Source organism: Alosa sapidissima, chromosome 19 (assembly GCF_018492685.1).
Source record: "Alosa sapidissima isolate fAloSap1 chromosome 19, fAloSap1.pri, whole genome shotgun sequence".
Lineage (NCBI taxonomy): Eukaryota > Metazoa > Chordata > Actinopteri > Clupeiformes > Clupeidae > Alosa > Alosa sapidissima.
The window spans coordinates 20,997,481-21,024,615 of NC_055975.1; the positions used below are offsets into that span (position 1 = coordinate 20,997,481).

General features: G+C 43.5%; 2 protein-coding genes across 24 annotated transcripts in view; both read left to right on the forward strand.

Annotated features, from left to right (window-relative positions):
- eml1 (EMAP like 1) overlaps positions 1-10,597 on the forward strand; it is a 69,849-nt gene extending 59,252 nt beyond the window's left edge. For 11 of the 19 annotated variants that reach the window (XM_042071255.1, XM_042071259.1, XM_042071248.1 and 8 more), the window contains 15 exons: positions 1,602-1,671; positions 1,968-2,078; positions 2,304-2,399; positions 2,824-2,958; positions 3,364-3,463; positions 4,422-4,573; positions 5,181-5,306; positions 6,016-6,153; positions 6,666-6,733; positions 7,131-7,219; positions 7,477-7,574; positions 7,782-7,869; positions 8,044-8,139; positions 8,477-8,607; positions 8,814-10,597. In XM_042071255.1, coding sequence (XP_041927189.1) covers positions 1,602-1,671; positions 1,968-2,078; positions 2,304-2,399; positions 2,824-2,958; positions 3,364-3,463; positions 4,422-4,573; positions 5,181-5,306; positions 6,016-6,153; positions 6,666-6,733; positions 7,131-7,219; positions 7,477-7,574; positions 7,782-7,869; positions 8,044-8,139; positions 8,477-8,607; positions 8,814-8,939 — 1,624 coding nt within the window. In that variant the 3' untranslated portion in view covers positions 8,940-10,597. The remainder of the gene's footprint in view (positions 1-1,601; positions 1,672-1,967; positions 2,079-2,303; positions 2,400-2,823; positions 2,959-3,363; positions 3,464-4,421; positions 4,574-5,180; positions 5,307-6,015; positions 6,154-6,665; positions 6,734-7,130; positions 7,220-7,476; positions 7,575-7,781; positions 7,870-8,043; positions 8,140-8,476; positions 8,608-8,813) is intronic. The other 8 variants (XM_042071251.1, XM_042071257.1, XM_042071261.1 and 5 more) reach the window with 2 other exon arrangements.
- A 1,641-nt stretch (positions 10,598-12,238) lies between these two features.
- evla (Enah/Vasp-like a) overlaps positions 12,239-27,135 on the forward strand; it is a 43,872-nt gene continuing 28,975 nt past the window's right edge. For 3 of the 5 annotated variants that reach the window (XM_042071268.1, XM_042071269.1, XM_042071274.1), the window contains exon 1: positions 26,115-26,234. In XM_042071268.1, coding sequence (XP_041927202.1) covers positions 26,143-26,234 — 92 coding nt within the window. In that variant the 5' untranslated portion in view covers positions 26,115-26,142. Of the gene's footprint in view, positions 12,647-16,174; positions 16,628-26,114; positions 26,235-27,135 lie in introns of those variants that run through there. The other 2 variants (XM_042071272.1, XM_042071271.1) reach the window with 2 other exon arrangements.

A 27,135-nucleotide genomic window follows, 5' to 3' on the forward strand; every position in this document is an offset into this window, starting at 1 on the left:
CTTCAGAATGTGCACCGTTAATGGAGGTTCACTTGTTCCCAAGCAACACCACTCCATATTCCTCACAGATTATGCCTTATGTTTATAACTAAATATACATGAGCAGTGAGGTAAATAAATATTATTTATGAGATATTATTTATCAGGTGAAAGTCAGGGTGAAAGCAACTATTCAAATGATTCTGACCTATGATGAAAATTCTATTTGAAATGTTTACTTAAAAGAGGACAGCAGCACATAGAGTTAAATAATTAAATTTGCAATTTACTGCATATTTATTTATTATTGTATGACATATTTTGCAATCATTTGAACATGGTCTTCTCTATATATATATATATCTCACTCTGACACACAAACACACACACACACACACACACACACACACCTCCCTGTTTGGTATTCTCGCACATAACCCCTCAGCTAACCTCGTTTAATGAGGGTAGTAGAGCAAACCCACTCTCCGGCATCCCCATGTGTCCCCCCCTCCCCCTCCTCGCCGCCTCTAGACAGGTAATTATCTCCAGGCTAGTGGCGAGCGAGTGCGGCGACCTCAGCCGTAATGAGGCGCTGTGCTAATGGCCAGCCGGCGCTAACGTAGGCAGGGCAGCTCTCGTCCTGTGTCATGCCGTGCCAGTCAGTCAGCGAGTCACATCACACACACACACACACACACACACACACACACACACACACACACACACACACCCCAACCTGCCCATCACCTGATCAGGTTGGTGCTCCATCTAAGAGACAGACAGGCAAATCCATCTAAGAGCCTGACAGTGCAAATCCACTCTCTGTCTGTGTGCTGAAGGATGACTGTAGGGGAGTAGTGGAGGAGAGAGAGGGAGAGAGAGGGAGAGAGGGAGATAGGGAGAGAGAGAGGGAGAGAGAGATAGAGAGAGAACCGGTGGTGGTGATGAAGGGAAGGGGCAGGTTTTAGAGAGACTGTGTTAGTTAGAATACTCAGAGAGCCAGTTACACTTAGGTTGCTCAGTACTGACCTCTGTTAAAGCTGCAGTTGGCAAGAATTTTTTGATCATATTCACTGAAACCGACACCATGCTCCGACAGAACAACATAAATCAGCCAGTTTTAGAAAAAAAACCCGCACTTCTACCTCCACCTAGAGCCTGTTATTTGTTTTGCAAAAATCCACAGCTCCCGGTTCTTCTGGTCCAATCAGAGCAGGGCTGTGTGAGATCTGACTGTCAACAGTCTGGCGCAGTCTGGTGCGCACTGACGAGCACAAACTCGATGAGAGGGTGCTCGGTGGTAGTGGGGGAGGGGCATGAGAGTTGTAAACATTCAAAATTTTGGCTAAGTCCCCTCAATCTGTCAGACTTGCCAACTGCAGATTTAAGTGCTCTTCAAGGGCAGTGTGATTCTCTGGCCAAACAAAGAGAGTTGGACAGCAGGAAGACAGTATAAATACCTGCCTCTTATTAACATGGAGATTGATCCATGTCAGGTTCAATTTGTTAAATACATGTAACAGCATATTATCAGAAATGGAATAAGTGATGGAACAGAAGCAATTGAATTGAAAAGAGGAAAAAACAAAAAGCTTTCACTTTTACTTTGTCTTTCTCAACAGCCTGGCTGTCCATCCTGATAAAATTACCATAGCGACGGGTCAAGTGGCTGGCACTTCTTCAGATGGCAAAGTAAGGGTCTCGCTGTCTCTCTCCAGCTCACAAAAGACATTACTTCCCACTCTCGCACAACATGAAGAGATCTTTACCCACAATAAAGCCACTCTGGCAAAGAGGACAGAAAAAAACCCTTTCCCACACACTGTACTGAAAAGAAAGAGTAATTTTGTTGATGTATTCAATTATATTTGAATGTTGTATTTGCCACATGTAATCAGTTGTTGTGTTTTGTTTGGTAAAGGTGTATGGTGTTGTGGTGTGTATGTCTCGCTCTGTCCTGCCTCCTAATGGCTTGTGTGCTTTGGCAGCAGTTGGCCCCTCATGTGCGGGTTTGGGACTCTGTGAGCCTGAACACCCTCCACGTGCTGGGCACTGGATTCTTTGACCGCGCCCTCGTCTGCCTGGCCTTTTCAAAATCGGTAGGCCTGATGGCTATGGCACTGAACTTACTAACAACAACAAACCTTGCACAATATTCTATCAATTACCTTGTTATCATCATAGTGTATCTAGATTAAAGGATGATTCCTCAAACCACTATGAATCCTCTGTTTAAATTGATACTTTTATTAGTTAAAAAAAAAAAAAAATCATTCACCAATCCATTAAATCCACAAAAATCACTCTTGTGATTGTGCCAACAGAATGGAGGCAGCACGCTATGCGTGGTGGACGACTCGAACGATCACGTACTCTCTGTGTGGGACTGGCAGAGAGAGGAGCGCTTGGCTGAGGTCAAGGTGAGAGGTCACAGGCCATTCGCCTGCTTATCTGGACACTTTCTCGTTTTTAGTGCTATAGGTAGAGTTTTCACACCAATCAACAACCAAGCCTGCTTATACCGTCAAAAACCAAATCACTAACAAATCAACCTTTGTGGGCAAAAAACATTACCAACAGCCTTCGAGCATTTCACTGGGGTTATCAAGCAGGCACCTTCCATCATCGTTGTTTCATTGAATTAGGCATATCCTAATATGATAATAGTATATCGACTATGTTACATAAGGGTATATTTCAGTGAATGTCTCATGGATGATTGGGAGCAATGATATTATTGTACGTTGCCTAGAGCATATTGCACTGCCATAATGGTGTTTGTTCTTCTGGCTTTCTCTTCCTCCCATATCTCTTTCCTCCCCCTCTTCCGTTCTTCCCCTGCAGTGTTCCAACGAGTCTGTGTTCGCAGCAGACTTCCACCCCACTGACACAAACATCATTGTGACTTGTGGAAAATCCCACCTGTATTTCTGGACACTGGAGAGGGGAATGCTTGTCAAAAAGCAAGGACTGTTTGAGGTGTGAACCGAAAATTGAATATAACACATACTGTATAATGGTGTAAAATGTAAGATAAATGCAAGATGTTTTGTTATATCTGGCATAAAAGACTAAGGCTTTCTCATTTTTCAATGGCGAGAATCATTTTCTTCTCACCTTAGCTCAATTGGAGAAATTATGAATTAAGTGATACAGTAGATTATTGCAGGTTAACAAAATCCTAAAAAACATATTACACTGTGAAATCTTAGGATAAAAATACCAAAACAGTACACACATGCCCTTTTAAAACTACAAGACAAATAGCATATCGCATGCATGTTTGTTTAAGTTATTTGATTTGTTTGATGATATACTGTATGTGTTCAGATATTTTTTATTGCTGTGTAAAAAGTAAATATGCAATGTTTATGTTTCTTGCAGAAACAAGAGAAGCCCAAGTTTGTCTTGTGTGTGACTTTTTCAGAAAATGGCGACGCCATAACAGGAGACTCCAGTGGAAATATACTTGTATGGGGAAAAGGTATAAAAGAAAGGGATGAGATGAAAAGAACAAAAGCAAGGGAGAAGGGGGGCAAGGGGGAGAGAAGAGAAGGAGTGAAAGGGAGAATAAGTGGGTGAGAAATTAATTTATATAGCGTAAAGAAAGAAACTATGTTACATAAGGGTATATTTCAGTGAATGTCTCATGGATGATTGGGAGCAATTTATAGCGTAAAAGAAAGAAAGTTTAAAGGATACAGCTAAGCTACATCTACAATTTTACTTTGGTACGCTAGTCTCACATTTTTCATTCCGTTTTAGTTCAGGACATCAAAACAGGAAGAGATCTTTTGATGCAGCTGTAATGTCGTACCCTTGAAGTGTGCCTCTGTTTGACACAACATGGTGACAGTAGCGGCGTTGGCTCGTGATACTGATGCCCATGGCCTCACTTTTTACACGCTCTCATCAAAGAGCTCTTTTCAGCAACTCATGGGTTCAGAGCAGGGTCACATGCCACTGTCAGTGTTCAGTTAAAGGGCCCCTGAGTGTGAGCAGAGCACCTATTGTGTGTGCATGTGTCTGTGCACTATAGTGTTTGTGTGTGCGTGTATGCTTGTGTGTGTGTGTGTGTGTGTGTGTGTGTGTGTGTGTGTGTGTGTGTGTGTGTGTGTGTGTGTGTGTGAGAGAGTGAGAGAGAGAGAGAGCGAGAGAAATGTGAGAGACAGAGTTTGTGTGAGTATGTTTTTGTGTGAGAGAATATGTGTGTGTGTTTGTTTATGCAAGTGAAAAAGAGAGACTGATTGAGGTTGTGTGGATGCATGCATGAAAGGATGGAAGCAAGTGTGTCTGTGTGAGAGAGAGAAAGATGGAGAGACAGTGTGTGTGTGTGTGTGTGTGTGTGTGTGTGTGCGTGTGTGTGTGTGTGTGTGTGTGTGTGTGTGTGTGTGTGTACACTCCTGGAAGGATTCCTATGTGTGTCTCTATCCGTGTCCCAGGCACTAATCGCATTAGCCACGCCATTCAGGGGGCACACGAGGGGAGCGTCTTCGCCCTGTGCATGCTCCGCAACGGCACGCTGGTGTCTGGGGGGAAGGACCGCAGGCTCATCTCCTGGGATGGAAACTACCAGCAGATTCAGGCGGTCGAGGTGAGTGACCTACAACAGCAACACCGGCACCACACTGGCCTACAAATGTGTGTAACCAAACTAACGGTTGGTATTCGGTGAAAGTTTAAATGGAACAGAAGTGACTAAAAAATACCTAAATACCACACATCTTACCTCAGGCAATCTCATGATGGTTTGGTGGGTTGAATGATGTCTGATGAAAAAAAAGAAACTGTACCAATGGTAACATTTTGAACTCTATTTAGGCCTTGTAGACAAAGAGGATAGTTCAGGACTTCTCACAGTTCTCCAATTCAGCTTCTTAATGACACTTTAATGGAGAATGGTATAATGGATAGGCAGCCTTCTGGCACCTCCAGTTTACCACTTCATTTGGCAAGATTCATTATCATTTATTTTCAAACGCACGCGCACACACACACAGACACAGACACAGACACACACACACACACACGCACACACACACACACACACACACACACACGCACAAACACACACACACACACACACACACACACACACACACACACACACACACACATACACACACACACACACACATACACACCTACACATTTGAATGAATTTCATCCCATCATCCTCTCTCCACTGGTTCTGCTCCCAGGTTCCTGAGGTGTATGGCCCAGTCCGCACTATTGCAGAAGGCCGGGGCGAGAGTGTCCTCATAGGGACCACCAGAAACTACGTACTGCAAGGCAGCCTAGACGGCGAGTTCATCCCCATAACACAGGTAAGATCACACAGTGCCCCTCCAAATCTGGTCTACACCAATGCTCATGCCTGGTACAAAACCACAACCTAGTCCTTTGTTAGGAGTGGTCCAGAATTAGTTGATATATGTTCTTCTGTGAACAGTTAAAATATTCCATCCCTTAACTACTTCATATTTGACTAAAACTTGTAAACAGCAGCTGGGCATATGACACACAACCAGCCAGGTTACATTGACAGAGAGGATCTCATCAATCACTTGGCAAACTAGCTTAATTTCCACACCTCGCTGATTGCTGAGTCTTCCTTCATGCACACATCCGTAAAACACTTTAGGGCACATCTGCCAAGGATTACACAGCCCCATCCAGGTGCAGCCCAACCCTCAGGAGAGCAGGCTGGGCTACGGAGATAATAGACTTGGCAGATTTCAAATTACCGGTGCTGTCTTTCTCATTACAAAAGAGGTAGACTTACTGTTTTGGGGCTTGATGGAGATTTCACAAAGAGCTTCACGGATGTTAAGAAAATACAAATGCATCTGTGCAACTAATGTTCTTTATGAATAAAGAATGACAGCATTCGAGTAATAGAAATGATATGTTAGGCTTATGCTTGTGATATGGTGTATGTGTATAATAGGGCTGCACCAGTGATCTCATGAGCAAGGCACACCTTTAGTTGAACTTTTTAAACAGTGTCCCTCATTGTTCACTCTGCTTTCACAGGGCCACACGGACGAGCTGTGGGGTTTGGCAATCCATCCGCTGAAGCACCAGTTCCTCACCTGCGGCCATGACAAGCATGTGTGTCTGTGGGACTCGCTCTCCCACCAACCCGTCTGGACCAAGACCATGGAGGTAGTGGTCAGTAATTAGTCATTAATAACTATACAGTACAGCACATATAAACGCACTCAAATGCATTAAATTACAACACACACACACATTCACAAGCACACTGACTCTCTTTCTTATTCACAACACATACTCTTGCACTTTCTCTCCCATGATACACCCACCCACAGACACATGTAACATTGATCATGTCTGTGCCCTGATTTCTCCTACCCCTCACTCCTTCGTATATTCCTTCTGTAATTGAAAATATTATCTTATCACCACCTCATACATATTTCCTTCAGTTTCAGACACATTTTGGGGACTAGCTGCTTTTTTATCATGAACTCACTCGCTGTCCTTAGTTAAAATGATGGTGGAATTACCATATCATTAATTGCCACCAAAAGCAGTATCAGACTCTAATTTTCACATCAGTCATGTCTGGGTGTGTGTGTGTGTGTGTGTGTGTGTGTGTGTGTGTGCAAGGCTGTGATGACTGTTTGGCTAAACAAGTTTTTGATCTTCCCTGTGAACAGGACGCTGTCCAGTCCGCTGGATTCCACCCATCCGGTTCTGTGGTTGCCATAGGAACGCAGACCGGCAGGTATTTTTTTCATCACTTCAATCACCTGATAAGATCCTGTCTAAATGTTAATGTCAGCTGCGGAATGGGAAACTGACAAAGTGACCTGCCATAAGTTGCCAAATCTGTGAATATGCATCATAATTGTGAGAGGACGCTGACAGTGTGGTGTAATCTGTAACAATGTAAAACATCATGAAATCTCCACTGCATGTGTGTGCCTTGTTTTAACCTAACTGCTCATAAAAAAAAACCTAAATGTCTTTCCTCCGGGATTACGCATGAGCCAGAAGCCTATAAACTGGCAGATGTCCCCTTTATTGTATTTGGGGCTTCATACGCCATGAGGGGAAAAGGGCTGAGGAAAAAGCAATACTCTGTGATGGGCCCTTTCAGTGATAAATAACCCATTTCACAGATGGCTTGTCTTGGACACTGAGACCAAGGATCTGGTAACGGTTCACACAGACGGGAATGAGCAGCTGTCTGTAATGCGATTCTCACCTGGTAAGGCCCCAGATTTTATTCACCACTAGGATCCTTTAATATCAAATACAGGCCAAAGTGAATTAACGGGCCTTTAATAAAGGAGATTGTGAATCAATGCATGGATGAATGGACATGCAGAAATGAATGAATGAACGAATGAATGAAAGTGAAAAAGTCTGAAAAAGAAGGCTTTTTGATGCTTAAATCACGACAGAGTTTTTTGTTTATTCACCCTCCGCATCCAACATCCACATGTCTCCCCCTGCTGGTTTCAGATGGTAATTTTCTGGCCATCGGATCACACGACAACTATATCTACATCTATGCTGTAGCTGAGAATGGAAAGAAGTACAGCCGCGTTGGGAAGTGCTCAGTGAGTCATCTGTCTTTTAAAGGGTCTTATGTCTTATATTCATTTTAGATCATTACATTTCTAATCAGCTCTCACATGCAATTTCTTGCATGAGTTTCCTCATGAAGTCCTCAGTTTCCTCATTTAGTCATGTCTTATCAGCATAAGCATAACCTGCATTATATCACTCTCTCTCTCCCTCTCTCTCTCTCTCCCTCTCTCTCTTAGGGTCACTCGAGCTTCATCACACACCTGGATTGGTCACTGGACTCGCAGTACCTCGTCTCCAACTCAGGAGACTATGAGATTCTATACTGTAAGTATGCGCACACACACACACACACACACACACACACACACACACACACACATACACACACACCCTTACCAGCATTATTTTCTCTCCTAAAAGTGTGTCATCCAGGCTAATAATAAGGCATGAGTTGTTGTGTGTTGATTTGACTGTCCTCGTTTGTTTTCCTCGGTGCAGGGATTCCATCTGTTTGCAAGCAGGTGGTGAGTGTGGAGACCACCCGGGACATCCCATGGGCCTCCTACACCTGCACGCTGGGCTTCCTCGTCTTCGGTGAGACTGCGGCCCTCACCTCAACATGGAGACTGCTCACATCACACAGCCTGTGTCCTGAATGGACTTGATTGATGAGGGTTCAAGTGACAAATGACAATCACAATTCCCTGTGGGATGACACATCATAAATGTCAAACACAGCCAAACATCTTAAACAAAAAAATATTTTTTAAGTCTAACTCAGCTGATGTCTGTGTATGTAACAGCAAGTTCTCAACATGTACAAGCAATCATAACACTGGATTATTCTGAAGCTTTACACAGATGGGTTTTGACTTTGGCACTGGCCATTTACCATTTGCACCAACCTGCTCTCTCGGTCTCTCTCTGGCAGGACTTTGGCCTGAGGGCTCGGACGGCACAGACATCAACGCCGTCTGCAAGTCTCATGAGGGCAGGCTGCTCGTTACCGGGGACGATTTTGGGAAAGTCCACCTCTTCGCCTTTCCCTGCTCACAGTTTCGGGTAAGTAGGCCTGGCCTGCCCCTCGCAAATTCCTGAGAGGGTTGCCTCGCTGCTTCCATAGCCCCCACATCCAAGGCCTTCTGCTGATGTGTGTTTTTGAGTCATTAGAAAAAAAAGGTTTACTGCAATTTTATAACAACATGCCAGTAGTGGCACTCGTCCAACCAACTCATCCAGTGTTGTTCCATCTCTCCCTCTTTCATCAGGCACCAAGTCATGTCTACGGTGGGCACAGCAGTCACGTGACCAACGTCACCTTCCTGTTTGATGACAGTCACCTGGTGTCGACTGGTGGGAAGGACATGAGCATCATGCAGTGGCGGGTCGTGTAAGGCTGAGCCTTCCGCCAATCAACGTGCACGTACAGAATGACCCCAGGAGGACAGCAGAGAGGGGGCCCCAGGACTTTTCAAGAAATTTCTCCCGCGCATGGATCAATGACCAGGGATAGGGTGGAGGAAAAAATAAAAGACTTTTACAACAGCCACTGGTGGATTATAATGGTTACAGCAGGCATTGTCTATTGTTGTAATGTTTTTTTCTTTGTTGTTTGGTTTCTATTGTTTGGATTTCACAACTCAGGAAACCTTGTAGTCGAAGCGAAGCAACGGGCATGGATCTTACATGTCTTCTTGGCTTCCAGAATGAAGGCTTCTGACTCCCCGACACCACCCAGCCTTGGAAAAAAAAAAAACTTCTTCCATAAGAACCAATTAAGGTGCAACCAAAGCACCTGTGTTTGGTGAAATCACACCCACCCGCGGGAATGAAATTTATGAAATGTTACGTGTTGTAAACATAGTGCAGTCCTGCCTTGCCTTTGTCATTTTAAAGACATTTTGATTTCAAAGAATGCTAGTTGTTTCAGGGGTTGGTCAAACCAAATATCCCGATGTAAGGGTGAAAAATGTGTTGTTTTCGGTGGTAGAAAAAATGTGGTCGACAGTACCACCACCTGGCTTCTTGAGGGATTGCAATATAGCCTGTGATTTTACTTCACGCCCCACGCCCAAATCTCCACACACAATTTAGCTACTTCTTCCTTTCCGCAAATAAATACCTTTAATGACCAAGAATTTAACATAAACATTTTTGTTGAAAATGAAAGCATGAAATGTTTTGCTTTCATCCACCAAATTAGAGGTTGTTAGTTTATTTCCCTCTGTCCCAGTAGCGGTGATTTAATTGCTTTTGGTTGAATATTGAAATGCAGAGAGGTGTCTTTTGATTGGAGGCTTTATCACGAGGTAATTTGAACGAATTCTGAGGGATTTCGTTTTTGTAAATAGTTTTTATTTTATACAAACCTTTACACTGAAATTAACATACTTCCTACCCTACTCTTATCAACCTTGCTTTGGCACCTTAGACCCCCCCCCCCCCCCCCCCCCCACACACACACACACACACACTTATTAGGACGACTGTCATTGCATATTTGCCCTTACATTAACTGGGAATTCACTTTTGACAGTAACACTAAGACAAAAAAGAAAATATTAATGCCACAAATACATCCCCTACTGTAAGAAGCTGAATGGTCATTCGTGCAAAGAAGTACAACTATAAAGACTTCAACCACCATTGTGTGCAACTTACAAGGGTTACTTTTTCTGATACAGTTGTCCGATGATCTGTGAAAGCATGCATACTGTACATTTAGTTGTAGCTTTTCCATGACATCACCATCAGATTCTTATTCACAAATCTGCAATGCACATCGTGCTGATGTAAGCTGTTTTGAAAGCTGAGGCAATGATGGAGCCTTTTACAGGCTCTAAGAGATTGTTTGATGGAATGAATTAGACATGGGTTTTTTATATGGGGAAATAGACTTGCAGGCATTGTGAATTTGATGAACTGTAGACTGATTGGTTTTTTTGAGGGGTGAAAGACAACATGGATGAGGGATGCTACTACTAATGAACATTAATACAGTCATTGTGTTTGACAGTAAAAAAAAAAATCATTAAAGTCATTCAACCTGAAACCCAAACTGTGCGTGTTGCTGACATTACCAAACATCTTTGTTGCCTTTTAAACTGAAAGCTGTAACCTTTCCAAAACTCACTGTATTTAAAAGTTGAATTATCCCATTTAATCAACAAACAGTGATAGTCTTCCAACTGACAGCATCATGCTGTACACATACATGGGCAGTATTTTAATTAAATGTATTTGAAATATGTATTTAATTACTTAAATACTGCATATTGTAATTTGTATTTTGCAGGATTGGAAAAAATCCAGGATTGGAAACTACTCAAATGTAGTTTGTAACAAAATACTTTGAGGGATTGTATTAAGAATCAAATACTGTCATTTGTTCTCAATTAAGCCATAATTTGATCATTTAGTTAAAAATATGACCTATAACCATGGCAATAGGCTATGCTTATCATAGTCCGGGAGCCAAAGGCCAGGGTTTTTGTTACCTAGGGGTTACTCAATAAGAATAGGGAGGGTGCCCGGTGATATCCCTTGCGCAATTGCCTATATTCAGCTCTAAAGTTGACCTAAATAGCGATTTGTCCATAAAAATGCCAAAAATTTCATTACACTTTTTTAAGGACAGCATGCAATGTATATGCCACATTCACCGCTCCATCTGGCATAAACTACTGCTTTTGTGTGAAGCACTTTGGGATGCACTCTTTGCATATAAAAATACGCTATTATTATGACTTGACTTGATATTGTGACCGACTTAAAACTTTTCTCTTTTACATCTGAAGTTGGAAAAAAATAATAAAATAAAAGTCAACTGAGGGAGCCAAAATGGTCAAATTCCTTCTACAAGGACAACATGGGGTGTAAACCCAATTTTTTTGTTTGTGCCAATTATGTCACCCTGTAGACAATTTAAATGACATGGACATGGACCCCATATGACCATGACCCTTAACCCCATGACCTTCAGCACCTAATAGCTGATGTTCATTCTCACTACAGGACATTATTAAAACCACTTAATGGATTTGACATGAGGATTTATGTAAGGGATAACATCCTCCGAGGTGTCCTGATATGTAGATATAATGGATGAGACGGAGGCAAAGACCCGCCCGATGCAAAACAGAGTGGAGTTGTACTCATTGGTTCTGGAAAATGATGATAGGTAGTTTGCTTTGATACAGTTGATTCCATTTCCACCGTTGCGAAGCCTGCTTGTTGTCAGTTCAATCATTGTTTATATTGATGAGGTAGTGATTCAATTTATTTACTAGATCTACTTCATAGGAGCCTCCAATGTACAGAATTAATAGCCCCCTGCCAGTCAACGAGAAAATAGTATTTCTTGTCCCTTGGGGGTTCGTTTTCCATAATATGCCTTGGAGTTTCTTTTAAAATGTGGTATACCATGATTATTGTGTGGGTATGTTTGTATTTTCAAATGACTAATTACTTGTATTTTAATGAAATACATTTTTCACATCAGTAGCCTATTTTGTATTTTATTTTGTTACATTTCATGAGCCAGTATTTGTAGTTTGTAACAAAATAGTTTTTGATGTATTTGTCTCCACACACACACACACACACACACACACACACACACAGTGAGGGGGGGGGGGGTGCTTGGTTTGCGTAACCGTGTTCGTCACCAGTGGGCAGCACTGCGCCGGTCGCATGCTGTAGTGTATTCATCATAAATCCCGTCACCCAAACACAACTGGACAAGAGAATATGGCAACTAAGAAACCAGTTGTTCACTGTTAACGTAGACGTGACTATGGCTAACGGAACATGGAACTGAGACGCGACAGATGCTGCGAAAAAGAGCACATCAAATCATTTGAAAGGATCGAAAACATCCTGGGATCATCACCGCGTTGCCTTTCAGAAGAAAAAGCTGCTGCTGCTGCTGTGTGGTCTTTCGTTGCTTAATAACGAATCTCAAATACTGCTGAAGGTGTGTTATTTGATGCAGTGTGTGCGCAAATCTGAGACATTGATGAGAAGATAGTCTCACGGCAGGAAACTGCTTTTCGCCGATTTCCTTCATTCATTCATTCGCCGATTTGAAGACGAAAATGAGGTAGGCGACGCCAATGCATGTGTTTACAATGACACTACACCCCACCAAGAGAGTCAAAATATGACATTTTCTCAGGATAAGAAATTAGACATGACAGTTTCAGTAAAATCACAAACGCAATCTTGTGAAAGATGTGTATTTTAATGGAAGGTTTTGGGTAGAAGTATGTCGGTATTAATACAATGCCTTAAAATTCATTATGCTTACTGCTGCAGCTGCACCCTAGCGGACTATTGTCTTTCAATAGGCTAACCCAGAGAATAAATCCTTAAAAAATCAAATTAACTTCACTTATCATTTAAAACAATGCAATAGATGAAGCCAACATAACACCATTTGCTTACTGATACAGATTCGAAAGAAACACGATATTTAGGCGACATTACATGGTCAGGGGTCGAGGAAGGGAGAGGGAGGGGATTGGGGTCCTGAGGTGGGGAGTGCCATGTTGTCATGGGAACGTGACCACACAAATTGCTGTCTGTGTTGTGAATGGGATTGCTTTGATTATGGCCATAAGTGAACATACATATCTTAAGGCAACGAAGGATCCTCCTGTGCGATAGGGGGGTTAAGAGATAAGGTATAGGCCTGTGAAATCTGCTGTCTCAGCAAAGAGTGCCATTGGACACTGTGCTGGGATGGTATGTGTGGGACCTCATTTAACCACGGTTGATAGATTTTTATCCATGACTTTCCTTTGAGTTTTGTGTCTGAATATGCTTCAGGTATGTGATGTGAGGTCTTGCCCTGACCTAGTGTAATACTGCACATGATCTCCTACATTTCATTTAATACTTAAAATTACCTGACTTAATTTTAGATGAGCTTTTCCTGTCCATCATGTGGGCTTGACTTCTGTGAAAAGCCTTTGCACTGTCACGCAAGAATGCTTCATGTCATTCCATTGCAGGCCTCTCACAGAAACTCTTTTGGGTGCTGCTGTCACGATGCATAGTACATCCTGGTGGATTCTGCTGAATCTGCAGAGCTTACGTTCCTGTTTATAATTATCCTTCCTCATGAAACCCTATCTCTCAAAGACAAATCTCTGCCCTACTCCCCAGGAGAAGAACACAATATCTTACTTTCGCCATGACGCCGCAGCATTCCGATAGGATTGTTGAGTCTGTCGAGGCTCTAAGATAAGCAAAAGTGCCCCCCCCCCCCAACTATTCAAATTGACACCGTTTAAAAAAGTGAATCTTTTGACGTACTTTCACAGATGGAATGCCATGTTCTCCATTTTGTGGTAATATTTATGAATGCGTCGACAGTGGGGCTTTTGGCTTTGAAGCAGGCATGAGTCCGGCCTGGCTTGCCAGACCCCTGCTCTTTCAATCGGGGCCAAAAGGAAGTCTTAAATTGTGAGGCCAGGCCTAGGTGACTAGCTCCATAGGAAACAGAGGAAGCCGTTCTCTGTTGAATGATTTATTCAAGACACAGAGCTGCGAGTTTGAGCTTCCCTTCCCTTCAATGTGGTCTATTTATAGAGGGGTGTGTGCGTGTGTGTGTGTGTGTGTGTGTGTGTGTGTGTGTGTGTGTGTGTGTGTGTGTCGGTGGGCAGGGTGGATGGTTTGGGTGGTGGTTATGTGCTCTGTGCGTCTGTGTCGGTGGGCAGGGTGGAGGGTTTGGGTGGTGGTGGTGGTTATGTGTTTGTGTGTGTGACCCGTGTAAGTGTGTGTTTGTGTGTGTGTGTGTGTATGTGTATAGAGGGGCATTAGTGGTCCACTGTGCTGGGAGGATTCTTGCTCTAGCCTGGCGGGCACAGCCTCTCACTCCCTCACTCACACGGTGGATGATTATTTCTCAGGGGCTCCTATGATGCAGAAAGACGCTTCAGAGTGCTTCTGCCTGCGTGATTCATCAGTCCAGAGCAAGTTTCAGAAAAAAGGAGAAAACGCGCTGATGTGTGTTTGTCTGTGTGCGTGCATGCATGCAGGCATTACAGCACTTGCGGTGTGTGTGTGTGTGTGTATGTGTGTGTGTGTGTGTGGTGTGCTGTGCTGTGCTGTGTGTGTGTGTGTGTGTGTGTGTGTGTGCGCTGTGTTCCCTCGTCTACCGGCAGTGGGCTTCACTGCCCAGTCACAGGTGCAGACGGTGAAAAAAAGCTCCCCTGAGGTCTCAATTGCACAGATACTGAAATTTAAAGTTGAATTGTTCCTGAAGTTAAGTCCCTGGACACTTAACCAGCACTGTCTTAATAGAACAGACTACGCCACTTACCTTATTATTGCAAGAAAATATATTTTAAAGCATCAATTCACTCTTAGTCATACATTCTCATTTTGTTCATTTCTCATTGTATATCAGTGTCTTATTTTATCACCACAGGCAATGGTCCCTATTAATTCACTAATGAGCTGATTGTTCCCAGTAAAACAATCAGTTTGCCGCCATGAGTATCTCATCATGGGTGATTAACCTGTCAGTTGTCTGCTAAACAGATCTACCTCCTGTTTCTGCTCCAAGTTTCCTGCTGACGGCTCATTTGAATGGATGGTGCAGATAGCGTGGCCACTGCTGCCTATATCCCCTTCGCCTGCTGGGACCAAGGGCCGGGGCATCTGATTGGTTTACAGGCCAGGGTTGAACGGCACACCATGCTTTTACTGGCTTTCCTGTCGCAAAGCAGCTTATCGATCTATGTTTACATCAGCCCGCCCCAGTCTCCTGCTGCAGGGGGTGGAGTGGGGTGAGGTGGGGGGTTTTAGTCACAGATCCGGCCACTACACCTCGCCTGACACCTTAAACAACGGCTGGGCTTAGTACCTGCCTGGGGTTTTTCATTCAGGTTGTGTTTTACTACAGGCCCTCATTTAGTGCCCTGACAAGGTGCACACTTTAATGTCTAACTAAAGCAAATGTATTAACTAGGCTAGCGAATCTGTTTGCTTATGTAAAAGAATGAGCAAAATCCTAAACACAAACATCCGTGGGTCACATCAACGCTCCTACACACCACACAGTAGAATTAGTTGAATTAGGGGCCCTACATCTTAAAGTCATGTTGTTATCTGGCTGGCCATTGCCGTCTGAAGGTTTTTAAGGGGAGCAAGAGGCTCGTGTACTCTCCCTCGAGGTCACGGAGACATATGTTCTTCAAGAGCACTACTACACACACACACTGATAATCCTCTATGTATTCAATGGATGCAAAGGATCTTACACTGCTGAATATGGCCTGTTGCCCCCAGCAAGCTGTTAGTGTTTTTGAAGTGGGTTGTCTATGTGTATGTGTGTGTTGTGTTCGAGTACTTTTATATAGTATGGATCTCTCTGTGTGTGCATTCATGCATATTTGAGCAACGTGCGTGCTTATGGGTATATGCACATGCATATATGTGAACATAAAAAGGTCATGTGCGTGTGTGTGTGTGTGTGCGTGTATGTTTGTGAGCACTTCTTGTGAAGGATACTCCTCCGAGGCAGAAGAGACCGCCCTCCAATCCTTTCAGTGGATAAGAATGGGATGTGAGCGGAGTAAGGTGACTGGTCCAGATCTGTCACATGTTCTCCAGTCTGTCCGTCTCTCTCTCTCTCTCTCTCTTTCTCTCTCTCTCTCTTTCTCTTTCTCTCTCTCTCCCTTTCTCTGTCTCTCCTCCATTATCCTTCCCCTCTTTACTCTCCCTCACTCTTTCGTCCGTGTTCTCTTCTTAGCAAGCTGTCAGATTTTTGACCCTTCTTCTCTTCTCTCATGACACTCAGATAGCTTCTAGAATGTGAGCTGTTTCCCTTCTTTTTTTTCTCCCTCGCTCGTTGAAGACGTTTGTCCGTTTTTTTTTTTTTTTTTTTTTTATGTAAGAGGCACAAGGATGTAAGCGGAGATGTGAGCCATGCCAGGTCTGCACTGATTCTTCGCTCGTCTCGTCAAAAGTTAGTCCACTTATAGTCTAGGCGCTCCAGGATCTGATTTGTCTCTTCCTCCCTCTGTTTTCGGCGAGAGCTGCTCCCAGCCATGTACTCGCTGGACGACTACGGGTAAGGAACTGGGCTTTTGCATACCGTGGTTTTGACGGCTTCGCTCCGCATTGTTTCAGTGCCTTTGGGGATCTGCCGGTGAAACTATGCGCGAACAGCCCACTGCTTTTAGTGCCGGTGGAGAGGAAGTTCAGCTCTCTCCCTCCCTTCCTCTGTCTCTATCTCTCTCTCTCTCCCTCACTCCCTAATGTCTCACTCACTCTCTTTTTCACTTTTACTCTCCATTCTCCTATGTTTCATTAATTCTTTCACTGTCTGACTCTCGCTAACTTTGTCTCTTGTTTTCTCTGTCCTGGGAGCTCTTATTCTCACTGTTTCCCACACACTGTTTCTCTGAGTCTTTTCTCCTGACTTTCTCCCTCTCTGTCTCTTCTCTCTCTCTCTCTCGTTCTTTCTTTCTCTCTCGTTCTTTCTTTCTCTCTCTCTCTCTCTCTCTGTGTCTGGGCTGAGAACGTCTGCAGCAGCCTGTGCTCGGGAGTTCTGTGATTTCGGCAGCCAGCTGTTCTCTCTGAGGAGTGAGCCAATTCATCTGCTCTCACTTGCCAGCCTGTAACAAGGCTTCAGATGAAGCTCTGGCGCTCTCCGCTCTGCTCAAAGGGAGAACATGAAAATGGAGGGGTTTGTTCCTTAATTCCACGGAGGTGTTGGCACTCGGGTGAAGAAACAGGAGTTGCAGGCGGACCTTTTTAAAAAAAATGCTTACAAATGTTTTCGTTAGGACTGAATGGTTCATTGTGCTGTATCGGTACTGAGGCTTAATAGTTTGGCAGAGCAGTTTTGGCTTTGGCAAGAGGAAAGTGGAAAAAATCAGTCTTGTCAGTTAAGCAATTGAGGATGTAGAACAGCGAGTGGGAGAAAGAGAGAGAGAGAGAGAGAAGGGAGAAGCGAGGGGAAAAAGAGAACAGGAGAGAGAGGAAGGGAGGGAAAGAGAGAAAGAGAAGGAGAGAGGGGTGATGACATGATGATGAAACGGTTCACGGCTCCCCTGAAAGGTGTTTCCGAAAAAGGTAAAGAAGTGTTCTTAATAGTGTGGCGTAAGCCATGTCCTGCTCCTTAGGTCCATCGCTCCAGTGGCTTGACCCCTCAGCTGCATCACTGTGGCATGGCAGTGACCAAACAGAGGGTGACCGGGCCAATTTGGGTAATACTCCTTCTTTCTGTGCCTGGTGGGTCGCCAAAAATACCACCAGCTGTAGCACTCTGGGAAAGGGTTACTTAGCCACTGACCGAGGGTGTGGGCTCAGATCCACTGACTCCATAATGAGTGTGTGTGTTTCAGAAAGGTCTTTGGGTAGTGTGTAATTTGTTCATTTCCTCACAAACAAGTCATCTTTAGAGATTCTTTAGTGTGTGTGTGTGTGCGCGCGCGTGTGTAAGAGAAAGAGAGGGAGAGAGAGAGAGAGAGTTTCCTTTGCTTGCAGCTGGCTGTGTTTGTAATGTAAGAAAGGGCAGTGGTGGGAAAAAGCTCTGAGGCTCTCTGATGTGTGCGACTCCTGCCTTCTTTCTGATGGCACAGCAGTTGCTCCAGCCCTCGTGGACTGCTCTACAGTCATGTGGCAGTCTCTCTATGAAGGCTCTGTTACTGTCAATCTCTGTTTCTCTGTTTCCTTCTCTTCAACTCTTTCTTTCTCCTATGTTCTCTCCATGTCATGTTCTTCTCATTTTCACGATTTTCTCTCTTTTCATGCCTGTCTCCATTCCTGTCTTTATTTCTCTCTGTCTGTCTGTCTGTCTGTCCATCTATAGGATCACATCTTTACTTCTGTCCTGTCCTTTCTCTCTTCCTCTGTTGTTCCCTCTCTCCCTCTCTCTATCTGCTCCCCCTCAACCCACCCCTGTTTGACCAGCTGTGGTTCAGCTGCAGATAAACTGTCAGATAAGAGTGTCATTTCCACAGTGCTTCCCAATATATCTCTCTCTTTCTCTCTGTCTCTCTCTGTCTCTCTCTGTCTCTCTCTACCTCTCTCTCTCTCTCTCTCTCTCTCTCTCTCTCCCTCTCTCTCTCTCTGTGGCTCACATATCCAAATGGAGTGGTTTTCCTTTAAGGATAAAGATTAGCGTCAGGGAGAATCCTGTCACAGTACCGAGTGGGGGAGAGGAGGGCTGAAGTGGGGGATGGGCAGTCACCATGTGTCCACCACGCACAGTTCTCCTCGCCATGGAGACGGTTACTGAGCAGTACCTGTGCTCAGCATCTCTCTGTGTCTTTCTGTTCTTACACATAGACTCTACTTGTTCCCTTAGCGAACAGAAGGCATTTCTTGTGAAGTGCTAGCTTGTTGCGATAGAGTTAGCATTACTTCAAGCTGGAAGATAGTTGCATCTGCACTCAATAAATTGATTCTTCTCCTCTCACTGGAAAATGCCCATGAGGAAATAAGATAGACAACCGGTCAATCAGGGTAGAACAAAAATATCTTGGTCATACCTCTCAAAAATGATGCTTGTCTTTCTGAGTGGTTGACAGGAGCTGTTATCAAAGTGTCCTTTGTAAAAAGGAACCTTTGTTGTCAATTATGCACAGAGCACCTTCAAAGGAGATGAGCAGAGAGTGTTAGCAGTGTACCTCACGTGTGTGTGTGTGTGTGTGTGTGTGTGTGTGCTGGGTGTGTGTGTGTGTCTGGGGATTCCTGGAGCAGTGAACTGATAACATGTGTTAATTAAGATGACATGAGCCTGGTGCCTCCCACAGTGTCATGACTCATGCCAGCACAGGGAATGGTTGTGTGTGTGTGTGTGTGTGTGTGAGTGAGAGAGAGAGAGAGTGAGAGAGAGAGAGAGAACATGTCGGTGCGTGCAATAATGCATCCATGATTGTATGTAAATGCTTTAGATAAAAGAGTTGAAAGGAGTAAGAGTACATACCTGAGATGAAAGCGAGTTTACTGAAGGGTGAAATATGTGTGTGTAAGCATGCCACACTGTCAAACTAAGTCGGCGTGCTAATTTGCCTCAGTGTTAATGTACATAACACACACACACACACACACACACACACACACACACACGCCAGGGTCAAAAGGTTGCAGCTGCTCTGAGCTCTGGCTCCTGCCCCCATTACAGTACAATCACCATCATTAGCATTTACAGGAAGCCTCAGACCAGATAGTGCTGCACTGTTTTTGTGTGTGTGTGAATGTGTGTGAATGTGTGTGGGTGTGTGTGAATGTGTGTGTGTGTGTGTGTGTGTGTGTGTGTGTGTGTGTGTGAATGTGTGTGTGTGTGAATGTGTGTGTGTATCTGTATATACTGTGTGGATCATCGTGACCAAGCGTAAGCATCTTTCAGTGTGTATAAGCATGCACGGCTTCACACTTACATTGGGGTAAGCGTGTGGACAAACAAAGCCATTATGTAATAGATAAAGACATGTCTAATATGTATCCCTGAAACTCTAACTCAATAAACGTCTATACTATGACGTTTATTGGCGTCTTTGTGTTACATCAAGTGTTTCCCATACATTGACTTTTTTTGTGGCGGCCCACCACAATATCAACATTGACCACCACTCAATTATTTTCCAGGTTGTACTAAATCAGATGTCTCAAACACCCGGCCCGCGGGCCAAATCCGGCCCGCGTCCTGCCCAATTCCGGCCCGCGACGTATGACAAAATAATAATGTAATCCGGCCCTTGAGGCTATTAATTGCGACAAACAACGATACTGATTAAAATAGACGATGTGATACTGATTAAAATAGACTATGTGCAAGACATCCATAGCTTGATTCAAACCCCAAATCGCTGCGCAAAGGTTTCAGGAAATACTTGTATTACACGCGAGAAACACAAAGACGTGCATATGAAATGACGCGGAAGCGATGCAGGCCATAGTGTTGCAGAAATTGAAGCAGAAATTAAGCAGAAATAGGCCTACACCAAATGTTGGTTCACGTGCGATGAAGTCTTAGGTAAGCTATGTTATTCACCTATTCTAATTCTGAAGGAGAATATCCTTTTGGAGATTATGATCGATCGTCTATGACAGTGATAGTCACGGTGCGTCTGTGAATGGAGGTGCGTGTATACAACGGTGTCCACTAAGCATACCATGCTTGTTCAGTGTTGCCAGATGCCAGCAAGGTTTTCCAGCCCAAAACCTCGTCAAAAACCGCGAGAATGCACAAAAAACCGCCCAAATTTGCTTTTGCTTGTTTCTCATTTAAACACATTAAAATCATTAACAAGCTTTAAAATGACCCATTTGTCGACTTAGCCTATCCAATTTCAGAAACAATATTCAATCAAATGAACGCAAAAGTAGGCTACATGGACGTCAGACTATTATTCTATAAGCTTATGTTACGGAAAATAATGCAATAGGCTAAACATAGACTATTAATCTGTCTGTTTAGTGTCAATAGACGCTTGGAACAAAAGCATTCAGTAGGCTAGCCTAACATAAAACATTGAGTGGATATATGAAGAGTGTCGACTCTTTGCAGATGCAGTGCGTTCATAACTGGTGGGCCAACTGTAGGCTACACAAAAAATATTTTCATAGGCCTACCCCAAATGTAGGCTAAAGGCTTGAGTCTGACACCTGTGATTTAGAACAATTAATTAATAGCCTACCTAGGCGCTATATATTCCCTGAGACAGGCAGTTAGGCCTAGAGTTTTCATGAAAATCGCGCTGAATAGGCTATTTAGGACAGTGTCAGTGCGCTCTTTGCAGAAGCAGTGCGTCCATGCATGGCAACTACACGCAAAAAATATTTTCATACGCCAGATATAGGCTAAAGGCAAACTTGAGTTTGACACCTGTAATTTAGAACAATTAGTAGGCCTACCTGACAGGCAGTTAATCCTAGTTTTCATGAAAGTCGCGTTGAACGAACAGGGGCGTCAGTGCGCTCTTTGCAGAAGCAGAACGTTCATGCATGGGCCATCTCTACACAAAAAACATAGGCCTATGGCCCTAGGCCCTTCGTGAAAATCGCTTTGAGCAATTGTTATTAGGCCTAAAAATAATTAAAAAGTTCTAGTAGGCCTAGGCTTTGTCAAACTTCCTCAACAACTGTCGGGCTGGACGGAACGTGGGCCGTAGTCCTATGTCAAGCCATTCGCGCAAGACCTGCGCACATCCATCAACCCTGAAAGAAGGGGTAAGTCCATCCTGTCTCGTAGGTAATCTTTCAGCAGTGTGCACATTCATGAAGAGATTGACTGTAATGACAAAATGCTCTTTGCCCACTTTGGCATATTGACATTGTCAGTCAGCTAGCTAAGTTTGAAAACCCCGCGAGCTGTGTGTTTGAATGGCGGTCTGCGCCAGAGTAGGGGAGAACCGGACTGAAACACTTTTTAATTAAACGTAATTTACAAAGACATCGTAAAACACTGAAAGCTAATATTTTGTCACAAGCAAACTACATCAGTCCTCTGTCAAATACAGTTGCATTTTCAGCTCTGAACAAAACCATTCAGGATTTATTTAAGGAGAAATCGAACATGCGCTTTGTTTCATTCGTCCCCCCAGACCGGGATAAATGAAACGACATGGGGGACGAAAGAAACATACAGCTTAAACTAACCACAACTTAAATATTTGACAACATCATGAATGGTACTTGAAATATGTGTTAATTTGGATAAATTACTGCTGGGCTTTACTGTCTGCTGTGAATATCTAACAACTAATTGCGGTCATTGTGAAGCGCATATCTCGCGGTTATGGAAATACCATGCACTATGCCATTTATATGGCTAGAATGCATGTTTCGATACATAAGGTGACGTGAGCTGAGAGTGTCTGTTGTGAGTTTAGGGGGGCACGTCAGCCAGAGGGTGTGTGAGTGAGTGAGTGAGAGACTGCTGCCTGCTGACCAGAGACGGTCGCTGGAAGAAGGGTCTGAAGTGCCTTTGTTTCGGCTACAAAAACCCGCCGAACTTATCCGAAACCAGCCCAATTTTTATACACCCGCCCAAACCCATTTTTGCCCGCAAAATAGATTGCAAAACCGCCCAATTGGGCGGGAAACCGCCCAATCTGGCAACCCTGTGCTTGTTTCGACCCTCTGCCCAACATAGCTTACCAATAGAGGTTGCAGTGGTAATCGTGATGATTACCCGCGATAGGAACTGTTTGACCAGAATACTTTATTGTAGGCCTATATTGTAGTAATCTATTACTAAACCACAACATATTAGGTGTTGGTATACATCTTAGGTGTTTTCCTGTTAATTTGTTATGTGGGTAATATGAAAAAAGGAAAGTAAACCTGCTTAAATATGTTCATCCAGTATTTACTGAAAGGTGCATAATTTGAGGTGCTTGCCATCCAGTGACAAATTACATGGGTAAATGTACCCCCTTCATAAACTTTTGTTTTACTCAAAGATTTTTACATTTACAGTAGGACTTCATCTCTGACCACTTTCAAGCCATGGCCTTTTGAAATTTTGATATAAAAATCCAATGGTGTTGCTTTCTTAACCCTGATGCCTAGTTTGCCAGGTTTAAAAAAGTTATGAGAGGAAATATTTTTATTTGGTGTGAAACACACACACCTGTTTTTATGTTTTTCATTTATTTTATAATTTGTATTAATATTTATTTTATCATTATTTTATTTATAAGCTAAGGTTGCTAGCACAGGTGTCTAAAACTAGATAAAAACACTTGCACTTTCTGTTTGCAGTTTTGTGTGGTATTTGAAAAAAAGAACATTGCATTTTCAGAAATAGCCGGCCCTCCAATCAGATGACGTTGGCAGAATTGGCCCCCAGCTCATTTGAGTTTGAGACTCCTGTACTAAATTGTGCTTAAATCTGGTTAGCATCATAACCACGCTGCGCTAATTTGTTAAAAACCAAGGGTGGGACCAAGTCACTGTTTGGCAAGTCACAAGTAAGTCCCAAGTCTTAGCACTCAAGTCCAAGTCAAGTCCCAAGTAAATACAGAGAAGGGCAAGTCGAGTCCAAGTCCAAGTCTCATCAAAGCCAAGTCGAGTCCAAGTCCAAGTCCCAATCTTTTTCAAGTCCTGAACAAGTCATCAGGTACTCTTCACTTAATAATGGCATTATTAGACTATCAATCATAATTTTAACACTTCCATCTAATCCACAGATTTTTTTTTATAAATACAGATTAAAATATGTTCAATGTTTCAGTCTTGAAATCTTTTACGATATATGCATGCGCATACAATATACACATGTGCATACCTGAGTAATCTGTACAAAACGGATAGCTACATGACAAATATATATATATATATTGTTTTTCCAAATTGCGGAGCCCACTGTAAGTATGAGTAATAATTTGACTGATGGCATTTCACTGCGCTAGGCCACAGATTTGCCTGCAAACAATTTATTAGGCTGTCTGCCAGTGGTGACTCAGAAGGGAAGCCAAGGTCAACACTTTTATATTATTTAAATGATAATAATGACACAGTAATTTTGTTTTAAAGTATTCATTTCTTAAGAAATACTACACATTTGATGCTGTTTATCTCATTTGTAAATGGTGCACTGTCACTTTAAGCCCATTGTGTGCCACTGTCCACACATTCTCATAATGATCTTTTTTTTACCAGCTCCATTCCTATGGCTAGTCCACAAACTCAAACATTGTTTGTGCCACATGTATAGCACAATATTAACAATGATAAGCATGATATTAAGTTGGCACAAACAGCTTTCATTCCTTTGGAAATAGATGCATGTATGACATGATGCTTGCTTGACATTTTCTGTTTGCAATTAAATGTGAATTATGAGCCTGGTAGCCAGTAGCCACCTAGCTAGCTGAGTGGAATGCGTTTCAATCGGCATATCAATGTGCTTCATGTAAACAAATTATTGAATAGGCCTACTTCAAGACTCACCATTTCCATTACACTCAGGACTCGAAAAGTATCATCTTTATGTAACATGCATTTGCAGTAAAGCTACTAGTTATTGGCTAAATGTTGGTCGTTTCTCTGTCTCTTGGTGCCCTACACACAGTGCGTAACCCATGTGGGGGTAGCGGCAGCACTGACCTGTGCTCTGGACTGGCCGCTTGTCTCCGCTATTTTTTTTTTTATTTTTTTTTGTCGCGGAGGGAAAGCATCTCTGGGGTGACTGGTCCATGATCAGGAAATTTAGTTTTTGACTCGAGACATGTCAAGTCGTCACAAGTCAAAGAGGCAAAGTCCGAGTCAAGTCTCGAGTGAATAGTATTCAAGTCCAAGTCGAGTCGCAAGTCATGCCGAATTTTATCAAGTCAAGTCTGAAGTCATTAAAATCATGACTCGAGTCTGACTCGAGTCCAAGTCATGTGACTCGAGTCCACATGTCTGTTAAAAACTGTTGCATTCAAGTTAGGTCTGCAAACCAACCACCACAGATGGAATTCAATTCTCTGGGAAACAATGACATCATATGTGTCTGAAGGTGGTAGAGGAAGTTGCTCATTTCAGGTTTTCTACCTCACTCCTACCTCACTTCCTTTTTCACTCACACTTCACTTCTGTGTGCTGTGGTGGTGTGGCATGGAGCCACATGATGTGACCTGTGACGGCATGCCATTATGTAATGTGACATTCCACGACATCTATATGCTCCACTGTCCTATACCTGACCTGATCTCCTCAAAGCCTTCCTCTATAGATGACCCACGGCCCCAAGTCATCACTTTTAATGGCCATATAGACAGTTCCTTTACGGTAGCTCCAGTGGGTCACTGTCACTGCATAGCTCATCAGCAGCTGCCACAGTGAAGGGTGTTTTTGTGTGTGTGTGGGTGGTTGAGGATAGTTGCGAGGTACAGTGTGTGAGAGTGGTATTGTGTGTGTAGTGTGTGTTTGGGGCGGGGGGGATTCTGTGTGAAATTGTCCACGCCCTTGGCTAGACCGGAAGAGGAGGATGCTGAGATCGGCCTTTGGGTGGGCTAACAGGGGCGGCTCCCATGTCACAGCTGTGGTGGGGGGTTGGGTGTGTGTGTGTGTGTGTGTGTGTGTGTGTGTGTGTGTGTGTGTGTGTGTGTGGAGAGAGAAAGAGGGGGAGGTTGGCAGTGAGGTAATCCCCCTCCGGGGCAGTAAGCAGGACAGATGCACTCAGAGGGCAACCGGATCAGACACACACACACACACACACACACACACACACACACACACACACACACACACACACACACACACACACACACACACACACACCACACCACACCACACCACACCACACATCTGATGAGCTGTACAGTAGTAGTTCTCAGTTACAAGCCTCTGTCTGATGTCTGATGAGCCTCCCCTCAGCTCCGCTGCCCGACCAGCCAGCCACTCAGCCCTAGCATCAGCCGGCGGCTTCGCTAATGGGCCCCTTTTTAATGGAGCAACACAGAGGAGAGCGAATGGGCTAGAGTTACCCGTTTTTGGATGATGACCTGTGAATGTATACAGAAGTGATTCAGTCAGACTGGTTGGGATTCACAGACAAAGACTAGGAAGACAAGGAGTAGGAGGATAAATAGTGATAGATAGTGGTGGTTGTTTTTGGGGTTTTTTTTCTTGTGGGGGAGAAACATGGATAGGATGCAGTTTCACCCTCAACAACCTCTCCTCCCGCAAAGCTTCAGTGACTCTGGACTGCACGTCAGGGTGGGCTCCAAAGTCAGGTCGGTCTTTACATTGAGCTTATGGTGTGTGTGTGTGTGTGTGTGTGTGTGTGTGTGTTTGTAATGAGTGTATAGGCAAATTACATCTAGTGATTTGTTAAAGAACTCCTTTGGGATACGTGCTTGTTTTTTCTACCCTTTTATTCTGTTTTAGGGTTTTATAAGAATTGAGAAGTCACACTGAGTGCACCGTAGCACGTCCAAATTGTATCTACTGCTGTCAGTAAAATGTCCTTATTAGGGTAGACTAGAGCACTTTGAGATGTCCAAACTAGCCCCTACTCACGCACTAAAGAGCAGTCATTTTCGGTCAACTCTATGTTGAAATCACCAGGTTATTGAGAAGAGAAGAGCTTCAGGCTAGTTTGTGCCTCGCGGATGAATGCTCCTTTTATGAACACGGGTTGAGTGTTTCGCTGTAAAACCCCCACAGTAGACCTCTTTCACAGATCTATTATGTCATTTCAGAAGCTCTTCATTAAATGTACTAACTACCATATTCAGCTTTCCATGTATCATTAACAATTGAACACACTGGCATGAATTATACAGTTCATGCATTTTTTTTTATTTATTTTGATGGGTGTATTTGAATAGGCATTGCTCAATTTTGCTATTTTCATCTGAAAGACTTGTAATCACAAACATACCGGTAGTTCAATTGTGAATCAGTTGTGTGGTATTACCGATTATGCTGGTGGTAGCATTAGACTAACTTCACTTCCCAGTTAATAATAGTTAATAATGTTTTTTTTTTAGGTCAGTATGTAGTAAGTGCATTTCATCCACTAGAATGAGATACCACAGATCCATAGGGAGGACCTCTGTGGTGTTATGGAGTGCAATCTTCCTCCCTCTCTCTCTCAGCCTCTCTTTCTCCCTTTCTGTCTCACTCTCTCTC